This window comes from Parasteatoda tepidariorum, chromosome 3, assembly GCF_982258835.1.
Source record: "Parasteatoda tepidariorum strain Cologne lab strain chromosome 3, Ptep-v5.0, whole genome shotgun sequence".
Classification (NCBI taxonomy): Eukaryota; Metazoa; Arthropoda; class Arachnida; order Araneae; family Theridiidae; genus Parasteatoda; species Parasteatoda tepidariorum.
The window spans coordinates 76,981,066-76,993,310 of NC_141757.1; the positions used below are offsets into that span (position 1 = coordinate 76,981,066).

Consider the following 12,245-nt stretch of genomic DNA (forward strand, 5'->3'; position numbering starts at 1 on the left):
TTTTCAAAAATATATATAGCTAATATAAATAAGCTGTTCAAAAAGCCTAGGCCTACATTAATATATGGCTATTTTAAAAGGTAATAATCCAACAAATAAATAGGTGGCTAAAACGGGACATAAAAAACTCTATCCCGTTTTATCCAACTCATAAGTGTCCCGTTTTGTCCGACTCCGACACTTTTTGAAACAAACATGGCTGCTGCCTAAATGTGCAAAGAAAATTAGATAGACTGCACATAAAAATATTGGTAAATAAATGGTTAATCAAATTTAATACACACCGGAATTTTATTCCCATATATAGAGGCAGTACAATGTAAAAAACAACGTACGTAAATGTAGAAAATGGTAAGAAAATAGAATAAAAAAGTTCTGAGACTTACAACTTTCTATCGAATAGTGATCTCGAGACGGGACGCACCGAGAATAATATAATCACGGTCGAATAACACGTTTCTGTCGTTGTCCACTAGGTAGCTGCAATAGTCTGGTCCCTAGCCGACGTAGCCCGTTTTGTCCGACTATCCCGTTTTATCCAACTCTCCTCTACTTGCTAACTGTGATAAAATGGGACAATTTTATCGTGAAACCTTAGAGCATGGCATAAAAGCTATTTATTCGGTTAAATTGACTTTTCAGTTTTTGTATTTTGGTACTAAATGTGAGGTAATAAGAACTATGATTTTGAAAAACTAGAATTTCCAGTAAACCGTTACCCTATGAACGGAAAAATTATTAAATGAATAGTTTAAGTACCGTATGCTTTGGTCTGATTGACCAGAATTGTGATTATTTTACAAGAAACGTCATTACCATACAGTCATTACCATTTTAATTCTTGTCATTAATACAAACTCAATTTTACTTCGGTATCAATAGATTTTCAGAGATGTAAATTCAAATATTTAAATAATGTTAACGGAATGGTGGATATATTGACATATTTGAAAGAGAACACAGATTTTTTTTGCAATTCTTACTATTCCATGTAAGGTAATAAAAGTACAAAAAGAAGAAAGTCGTTTTTTGGACGCAAAACAAAACATTGTTAGCCCTATACCTAAGGAAATACTATACCTATAAAGAAAACAAATATCTTCAGTCACATTCAAAAATTGCACCAATAAAAATATCTATATATACTCCAACAATAGTAAGGGAAAAAAATTAAGTTTGAAATACACAATCTGTTTGAAAACAAAACTAGTATGACGTGATTTACGTCACAAAAGGGAGTTTCTAACACAACGAATCGGATGCTTTGAGATCGTGACAACATTCGCGGTTTCTATAGTAACAACATCATCTTTTCCAAAATCATCGAAGAAGATGCGCGGGCTCTCAGTTTGCTCTGTAACTCTTATGAATTTCAAAGTGAAAGCTGTTTCCGTTTAGGACAGAAGTTCTTGATGCATCACCTATTTTATTTCTTTTAAAACCTTACGCTCCATTGTTTCTGAATAAGTTAAAATATAAACTAATTTTTTATTATTATTTCATATTCTATGTTAATATTTATTTTACATAGAATTTTATTAAAAATAAGCGTAAAAATATTAAAAAAAATATCCCATTATTCCAGATGTTGTGCATAGTTTAAAATCACCTTTTCAATAAAATTGCTGCTAAATATTTCTGCTATATATTTTGGAGTTGAAAGTAACAAAAAAAATAATTAAATTGACACTAATTAATAATCAGCTACTAACAAAAGTGATTATAGAGCAAGTTTTTTTTCTTCTTCTAGAACTGATCGTGATAGTTGATAATTTAATAAATAAGACAAAATAAACTGTCAAAATGAAATAAACTTTTTTTTTAAAATCAAAATGCATATTATTTATAAAATTACCAATTATCTTCGAAAGACAATTCGTTATAGAGTAAATAGATAATTTTTATAAATTATAAAATATTTCTTTTTAACTTTTAGAGAGAATAGTAATTAGAAATAAACATTTATAAATTAAATAAGAAAGATTATTTATAATTTTTACTGATTTATTTTATAAGTAAAGAATATGTCTTAGTTCATCATTAAGCAATTTTTTTTAAAATAAATTTTTCTTGAAATAAATTTTTTTCATAAGATATATGGTATATAGAAAGTGAGAATTTGATTGCCCTAGCATATATTGGAAGTATGGATAGCTTTTTTGACGAATCTTTCGAAAATATTTTGGAAAATTTGACCGGACTTTATAACTTTTCGTCATTCAATGATACGTTTTATGATGATGGAATTCAGTTCTATTATTTTTACCAGGTAAGAATATTTCCTTATTTAATTTATTATTACCACAATTAAACTTCAATATATTAAAAACTTTATAATGTTATTAAATTTTAAATAAATTTTATAATTTTATAAATTTTAATTTTTATGTGTCAATTACTGTATTTGTGTAATGCTTTCTATTTATTGCAATTATCTTTCACGTTATAAAGTCAGATAAAAGAGAACCGAAATTGGATTATTAAATTTATATATTTTTTAATACTTCTGATTGCTTCAGCAATCAAATTTATTTATCATTTGCTTCATTTGAAAACTTTTATTTACTATAAATAATTTTTTAAATAACCGATTTTTTATGTTTTAAGCTGCTGTACTTGTAATTTGAAGACTAAGCATAATTTATTCAAATTAGGAATTTCAATTATTATTAAAATTGCGCAAACAGACCCAGAAACGTACTTTCTGAAGGTTAAAAAAATTTATCTGAATTATTTTATCTGAAGGTTAAAAAAATTTTAATTTTTTAACCCTTCATGATTTTAATGATTTATTTTATTTGTTTTTTTGTTTTTCTTGTTTTCTGAAATGAAAACCTGTTAAAATGCTTATTCATAGATGATACTTGATCATGCAAAAATTCAATTCACTTCAAAAATTACTGAGGTGTAAAGAATGGGAAGCTTTTGAGTACTCAAATATAGGTGCCCATTCTCAAGACTGGCCAGACAGGAATGCTGGATGTATTCATGACACATCTGTAAAACTGAACTGCACAATTTAAAGCGACGGAACATTAAAATCAAGTTACAAAAATTTTTAAACTATTATTTCTCAAAAATAGTTCAATTGATATTATTTTTTTAAAATTTATTAAGTTTTAGCGTTAAAGGTTTCGTAATTACAATTAGCTTCCTACCTCATAAACTTTTTTTAAATTATTAATTATGCGATCAAATGTATAAAAAAAACTTATTTGCTGTTAGTAATCTTTTAGTTGTATAAGCAAAAATATTTTTGCTAGATCAAAATGTACTGCGAATCACAAAACAAAAAAAATTAAGAGTCAGAAGTCTGTTGTTATTCTTTTAATTGAACTGTGCTATTCAATACATATGTTTTATTTTAAGAAAGCATACACTATTGTTTATATTGCAGATTGTAACTTATCATTCCATATATTTCCAATAGCAATTGTTAAAATATATGAATGATGTTAAATTAAAAACAATATATTTTACTTATAAGATAATATTTTTAATTATTTGCTAAAATGCTCGTGACGTTGTTTCGTTTTCTACTTTTTGCCTAATTATTAATATTCAATATTTTATTTAAGTATAATTATAAGTAAATACATATAACTTATATTTTTTGAAATTTGTTTTTCACACCAATATAAATTGTTACTAAATATTTTGTGAAATTACTGTTTTTAATTAAATCTCTTTCGGTCAATTACGTTAAAAAGTTTGTCATTGAGAAAAAAAAATAACTTTTTGATTTCATTTAAGTTTTGTCATGTAATGCTTCAATTTTATCTGTATCTGTGCTCATATATTTCTTTTGATAAGAGAAGTATTTCAATTCAATTGATACTATGTTTCGCATCCCCCACCCCTATATACGAAGATTATCGTACCTAATAAAAAAAGGGTACTGGCTTTTGCTCAAGTGAATGTAATGAAGTGAATGATCCATTAAAGATGCTTGTTTCATTGATCTGTTGTTTAACGCTACCGTTGAAATGATGTTAAAAATCTATACAATACCTCTTCAGAAATAAACATTTAGAAAAGAGACTGTTCAATCTGAAATACTCTTATTTTGTCAAAATAATTTTAAATGTATTTTTATTGTAATATCTTTCACAATACCTCTAGACCCTGCATCCAGAAGACTCTGCGACTTTTAAATAAAACTTTATGCCATTTGAATTTAAATCTGCATAACCGGCTCTTAATAAAGACAACATATTAATCTTTATCAAAGGCCATATTCATCAAATAAAACACTTATAACTTTTTTCAAGCGAAAAACAGTTAACTTCTTCGAATAACATCCTCCCCCCCCCCCGTCTGTTCCTTAAATTCAAACTAAGGGATATATTGTTCACCGACAGCTAGTAGTCTTCATTGAGGCATCTTGAATTGTTAAAAGAAACACAATACACGTCTTCCGTCAAGGAAAAGAATTAACTCTGATTAGAATCCCCCTTCCATCCCATTAGTATACTTTGTTACTACCAAACTCGCGAACATATTATGCACCGACAGCTAGTAGTCTTCATTGAGGAATCTTGAATTGTTAAAAGAAGCACAAATCACGTCTTCTGTCAAGAAAAAGAATAAACTCTGATTAGAATCCTCCTTCCATTCCATTAGTATACTTTGTTGCTACCTAACTCGATTAGAAACTCGATCTGATTAGAATCATCCTTCCATTCCATTAGTATACTTTGTTGCTACCAAACTCGCGAACATATTATGCACCCACAGCTAGTAGTCTTCATTGAGGAATCTTAAATTGTTAAAAGAAACACAATGCACGTCTTCTGTCAAGGAAAGGAATAAACTCTGATTAGGATCCTCCTTCCATTCCATTAGTATACTTTGTTATAACCAAAATCGCGGACATATTATGCACCGACAGCTAGTAGTCTTCATTGAGGCATCTTGAATTGTTAAAAGAAACACAAAACACGTCTTCTGTCAAGGAAAAGAATAAACTCTGATTAGAATCCTTCTTCCATTCCATTAGTATACTTTGTTACAACCAAACTCGCGGACATATAATGTACCGACAGCTTGTAACCTTCATTGAGCCATGTTAAAGCACAATACACATCTTCCGCCAAGAAAAAAAAAAAACTCTGATTACAATCCTCCTTCCATTTTGTTTGTAAACTTTGTTATGATCAAACATGCGAACATATTATGCATCGACCGCGCCATCTTGAGTTGATATTAATGGGTTGATGTCTCGATAATGGTAATCATATCGAGGCTTATATCTTGCAATCTTTTTAAGTTATACATTAAAATACCGTTGAATTTGTTTTATGGAAGACATATAAGGGTTAGTTGAATATATAACTAGACAATGATTCAATTTATTCATTCTGGATTGATACTGTACGCCATAATTTGCCTTTAAGTACTTTATGTGGTGCGTGGATTTTTTAATTAGCATTTTGAATTTAGGAATCATGCTAATGATAATTATAAATATTTTACTACGTAAATAACTACTGACTCCTTTATAGAAGTTCTCTGGTTCAGTGAAAGCGACAAGTTTCTTATATTTAGGGAATTGCACATATTTTTAAATTTTCAATATTCATTTAACATTTCATAATTGTAACTATGTATGCGTGATACAGAAATTAATACATATATTTACAGATAGAAAACTATAAAATTGTCAAATTTTAATGTTTTTAAAAAATATTTTGAAGTGGCTCATTGTTAATAACTTTTTACCAAATAGTAATTAATTAAAAGAACTTAATTACTACATCTTGTATTACTTTATAAGGATAAGTAATCATTTAAAAATATAATATAACGTAATATTTTTGTACGACAGCACAGGTTTGAAATTCGAACTTTTGTATCCTTTATGGACTGGAACGGAATGATGCTTTTCTACGTTTCCTAAATTATAAGTTTTTCTTAGTATGCAAGGCATGTTATGTTTCTAACACACCTTCCATTACTGCGAAGAATTAATTTGAAGTATAATCAAAGTGAGAATCACCAAGAATTTTAAATTAACTTCTTAAGAGATTCCACTGATTGTTTCTATTACAATGCCAAAATATTTGATGATGCTGGTATTATGTTTGCTTTAGAAGATAGATCCCTAAAAAGATGGGGGAAAAATAATGAATTATATTTTTTTATGACATAATTTTTTAGTTTTGTATAATTTTTCTAAATTTAGTAGTTTTTCTGATATAACTAGTTTTATATTTAGAGTTTATTAACTTTTATACTATTATTGTAAGCAATCTCCAAATATAGTGTTATAAGACTACAAAAATTGAATAGACAAGAGAATTATTTTACAAAATTCCCTTATAAACTTTAAAAATAAATAAGCAAAAGAGTTTAGAAACCTGCTCTTAAATAAGCAGCAGTAAGCAAAACAATATTTATGTACTTAAATTTTAATTGATAATTGATTAAATTGATTAATTGATTTATTGATAATTGAATTTTTAATTGATTAAACATTTAATTGATATTTTCTAAGTCAATAAAATATAAATTCTTTCAAGTAAAGTTTTTTCTTTCAGTTTATTATATTAGCAGGAAAGTTCAATGCCCAAGAAAGATTTTAACAGCTCGAAAATTACGCAATTTGAAGATAAAGACCTCGTTCTAAACCCCAATTTAGTGGAATAAAAGCTTACGCTTTATTCTAATTGCCTACTCTTGCTAAATAAAGAAAAGTTTCTTATATAAAGCGTAATTAGTTCAAAATATGTTGGAGTTAAAACTCTTGAAGATGACTGAAACAGTGTAGCTCAACATAGTCTATTTAATTTGAAGCAAAGTTCTTCCAGATTCTATATGCATTATGAGAAACGATTTTTTGGAAGAAATTTAATCTAATAACGATATAAAAATCAAATAAAATCGCCAACTAAGATGTATATTACCTACATTAAACAAAAGGGAGTGTTTGTTCGTCTCTCTCTCTTACAATAACAGAACAAGGTCCTTAAATATGTACAAGTAAAAGGAGAATTTCAGCTATGTGAGAAATGGGAAAAAAATGAATTTTTCACACTGGTTCAGCATTATTCGTTGCTTTAAATTAAACTATAGACTAATCAGTTTTTGTTAAATATTTTAAAGATAACATGAATGATATTTGTTGGCTCTGTTTAATAAAAAAAGGAGTTTATTACACGTTCTCTAATATATAATTATTTTTTAATTCGTTATGTCAAATAAGCTCAATTATCAACGTAAACGTGATTCCATACATCGGACTCGTAGTTAAATTATTATTTTCTTAAAGTTATCTTAAATCATACTTACGGTAAGGCTGAACTTGATATTAACTGTCTGTATACAGGCTTGTTTATTACCACAGAGAAATATATAAAGAGTTTCCATTCTAATGTTAGCGCAAATAAAAAAGGTTTTCTTTCTCGAGTGGTTTTAGCACCACGCTATGGTAGAAAGCTTAATTACTAGTTCAGTTACGGTAGAAAGCTTAATTACTACAATTTCTTATTATTGTTAATTATTTTATTACTTCAATTCAAATTATTAATTTCTTTGTAATTGGTTAGTATTGCACATCAAGAATCGCATTTTATTACAACTGACAATTTAAGCCTTCTTAATTATTTTTGCTACTGACATGATTATGATTAGGGCAGCAAATCAATGGTGGTGTGCGATTTTAACTTCTAATTATTTACCATCTACTCAGTCTCCGTTATCAACGTCATTACAAGTCATCGTAATTCGAATTCAAACTAATGTTTTACTGACTGTATGTCCTATTTACTTACCTCCACCTATTTACTTTTATTTACCTTACTGTCCTATTTACTTTTGGGGCAGTCCAGTTTCCAATGATCGAGGGTGAAAAATTGAAAACCTCATTCAGGACAATAATTTCTACTTGCCTAATCATGATTAAGAAACGTTTCATACGCCTACACGAAGCTTTTACTCTATTATTTAGCATTATGCTCACCAGTTCTCTTACACTTCCTAAACTTCATTGTAAGTGATAATCTCTATAAGAGACAACATCCCATTTATAATTTCATATTCAGTTAATATTGCCATGAACCCAAGACCGTCAACATTCATATATCATCGCGCAAACTGGCATAAATGCATTCAATTAGCTCAGATCACTGATACAATAGTAGCACAAGACAAAATACTGCCGTTGATACTGTAACTTCCGTGATTATCCAATCAGCACAAGATAGAGTTTCAAAGACCTCGATTTCTCTCTTCCTCGTTATCGTAAGCTTTGGAGGAAATTTGAGAGTTCAACTGCTTACAAGAACCAGAAATGGTTTTGAAATATCTTACGTCGCTCCCCCTCAACTTCAAACATTTTGACTTTTAAGCGAATCAAAGCGTTTATTCGCAAAATCTGATGCATTAGTCAGAGATAGTTTTGAAAAAAGTGTCAGCAGTAACTTCGACGACATCTCTCAGACAAGTCTGGTCGACAGTCAAAAGAGCAATTAGTATGTACCGCAAAGGCCATTACCATGTATTTGTAAAGAACGGTACCACATACTCGAATCCTGTTGATATTTTCAATATACTTGGGGAGACATTGGCTGCAGTTTCAAGTCCTGATAGTTGCAGTCAAGTTTTCAAGCACGTTTTGCCTCCTGTCGTATTTGGTTCACTTTTTAAAGATAATCTAAATTTGTCATGTACAAGATCTGATATGCGCGTCATTGTGCTGCAATTTCAGATAACTTTCAATAAGATTTTAGAATGGTGTGATCGAAACGGTAATACCTTCTCACCCACTAAAAGGTCTTGTATCCACTTTTGTCGGTTGCGTAATATGTATCTTCATCTCGTAATCTCTATTAATAGCATTGTCATACCAGTTGTTTCAGATACAAAATTTCTAGGCGTCATTTTTGATGAAAAACTTAATTTCCTTACCTCATATCCTATATTTGAGAAAAGAATGTGAGAAAGCGTTGAAAATGTGAATACTTACAAATACCTTCTGGGATGCGGATTCGTATCGTTGCAAGCATTGCCTCCGTTTGCAAGCATTTTTACTTTCACGCTTTGATTACGCTGGCACAGTCTATGGTACGGTTACTGCATCTAATTTAAAACGCCTAGACACAGTTCATCATACGGCGTTACGTATAGGTAGTGGTGCATTTTGCGCTTCCTTGTTAAGAGTTATTGAAAGTATATCGTTTGTCATCAGCCCTTTCTCGATTTGGACGCATACAGCTCTGACATTTTACTTTCATGTCATGTCACCTTTCTCGCACCCTATTTGACGCAAGATTATTCCACTAAGTTTACGACGATTTTATGATACACAACCCTCATATATACCACCTTTTAACACTCGTATGCGAGAAAACATTAGGAAATTCGATTCTTGTGATTTACCATCGCAATCTGTAAATTATTTTCTCAGTCAACCATGGACTATTTCATGATGTCATCTCGATGGTTCATTTGTATCATACAGTAAATCTAACGTTCCACCTAGCATTTTTCATTAGCTATTCTCTTCCCATGGTTATTAGTATACACAATATATAGCTGTTTTATAGATGAATCTGGGTCCCCTGGACATGTTGAGTTTGGGATTGCAATAGATGATCTTACCTATAGCTACGGCATTCCTGCACTTTGCTTTTTTTTAACCACGGTAACATTTTCTAGCCTTTAGCTTTACAACTCATTTCTACGTATTCCGCGCGAAAATTTCACATTTATTCAGATAGTTTGAGCTTTGTACGACAGCTAGGCCATGTGAGAAATGAAGCTCATTCAATTTAAACTTTTAACTAACATATATTGACTTCTCTATACACGAAAATTTTATTCTGATTGATTCTCAATCTTGTTGGTATTAAAGGAAATGACAAGGCAGATTCAGCATGAGCTGCTTATACTCCACTAACCTTATCTGTACCATTTCTTGACTTTACAATAAAACGTACGCAAACTTGCTCGCTGTTTATGGCAACAACATTGTGACCTGTAAAGCAAAATTAAATTACATCTTGCTGGACCTACCTTGGAACCTTGGCGTGTTTTATGCTTACGCAGGGCAATTGTCAAGCTCCTCCGCTTGCGAGTAGGACATACTCGACTTACTTATTTTCATACGCTGTTTGGAGAAACTCAACAAGCCTTTCAAATGGAACAATTGCGATGCTTTACTCACGATACATCACACTTTAATAGTTTGCCTATGTTTTAACCATCTTTGATTCATCATTTTTAACAGCTCCATTTTATGCATGAAAGACTTGTTAGATGAAACCCATCATTGTAACAGCTTTGCGTTTCTAAACGTTATTGGTATTTTAAACTTCTTATAACTGATTTATTGTGCCAACTATTTTTTATCAAGTTGTATTCACATATGAATGCAATTGCATTTACTTTTGCAATGTTTTAGAGATTTCACCAATTTTACCTGATTTTATATACGTGCTTTACCGTATCTTTTAATCTGTTTTTAAGACCGTGTGTTTGGTGCAGCATGTCTTCTCTAGACCTTGTGCCATTACACCCTACATTCAATTTATTTATTTATTTAATTGTTTAGTTATTTGCTTCATTTTAGCTCTGTAAAATACTTAGATTTTAATTTTTTAAAGATGTCATTTGTTAATAAAAACATAAATATAAGTTAAGTAAATTACAATTAATTTTAATAACTTTAATTTCTCACCATTTCTCTCGTATTAAAACATTTTTCAGTTCGTAAAATGATTATTGATATGGAAGACATGCACCATTACTCCTTTTAAACTAACTATTGTATTCTAAATAGCGCTATAATTGTAAATTTCTTCTGCTCTCTGTCTGTAGTAGAATTTATTACGCGAAAGAATAAAATAAGCAAGAGTAAAGAAAAACAAGAAAGCACTTTTTACTCGTAATAAAACTAAAATCTAAGACAAAAGATTTGGAATTTTCATATTTCTACGTAAATGCACAATATGAAAAAAAGCTCGAAAGCAAGAAAAACGCAATTTGAAAACTAACCACTCAAATAAATCCTTTTTCTCATGCTATAAACATGATTGTTGTTCATGATATAATAGTACAGAAATAAACAAAAATATGGCAGTGACACTAAATTATAATAGTGCAGTGTCAACTATTTAAATCGATTGTATCAACTAACAATTTTCTTTAAGTGTTACTAAAGGGAGCGGGTGTCCGTTGGGTTAGGAGAAACTTTTAGAAACGAGTGATGATGAGGTCAGAGTGGATTGTCCTTAAGAATTGCTCATTAATTTTAATCTGATATAACATCTCAACTCCAAGGATCCAGGAATAGCACTACTAACAAAAAAATTATCTAATAGGGTAAATCAACCAGTGAAGGAACACTGCTCAGTGAAGGAACATTTCATATATATTGATTAAAAAAAGATTATTTGAACGTTTTTCTTTAGATTGATTGGTAAGAATAGCGTACTGCCAAACAATAGGAAGTCATCTAGAAATGTTTTGGATTACCTGGTCAAATAGACTTCTCTGGAAAAATGTTTGAATTTGTTATTATCTCTGTAACACCTTGTTTCTTTGAAAAAATTATAAGGTGAGTGTTTTGTATTTATATGTTTGAAGTGGAATTAATTGCATGCAATAGTTTTATTTTTCTCACTGTGAAAAAGAGAATTCAAAATATAGTTATTGAAGTTACGTTTTATTTTTTAAGCATCATAGCATAATAAAGTACTGAGATAAGGGGGTGTTTATTCACTGGATCACCAAACGATGAAAAACCAGTGAAGGAACAAGTGTTCCTTTACTGGTTTTTTTTCTAAGTTAATGAAAATAAATTATAAATTTTAATTTTCTTGTGCCTTTAGTGATGTTCCGCATCAAAAGTATGTTAAAAATACGAAAAACAACTTCTAACCAGTGAGGGAACAGGCACGTTCCTTTACTGGGCGTAGATTTCCCAGGGAATGAACAGTATGTGTTAATATGTTGACACTTTAATTTTCAATTCATGATTACAAAAAAAGTAACATTTTCCAAGTATTTATACGTTATGATTTCAAGAATAGGCTTGTTTTTAAATATTTGCATGGTTTATAAATTCATAAAGAGCATTAAAAAATAACCAAAATTAAGTGTTCCTTTACTGGGAGTTCATTCACTGGTAAGGGCTGTTCCTTCACTTGGTCTTCTTACTACTCGCTATTTGAACCTCCAAAACTTTAAAACAATATTATGTAAGTTCTCTACAATTTTGTTTTACATAATTTGCAATTAGTAAC

At 29.8% G+C, this 12,245-nt stretch overlaps 1 protein-coding gene across 1 annotated transcript in view; it reads left to right on the forward strand.

The window, feature by feature from the left end:
- Positions 1 to 1,329: 1,329 nt before the first annotated feature.
- Positions 1,330 to 12,245, forward strand: part of LOC107450078 (cardioacceleratory peptide receptor-like) — a 97,959-nt gene continuing 87,043 nt past the window's right edge. Inside the window, exon 1 of the mRNA XM_071181697.2 lies at positions 1,330 to 2,269. Coding sequence (XP_071037798.2) covers positions 2,147 to 2,269 — 123 coding nt within the window. The 5' untranslated portion in view covers positions 1,330 to 2,146. The remainder of the gene's footprint in view (positions 2,270 to 12,245) is intronic.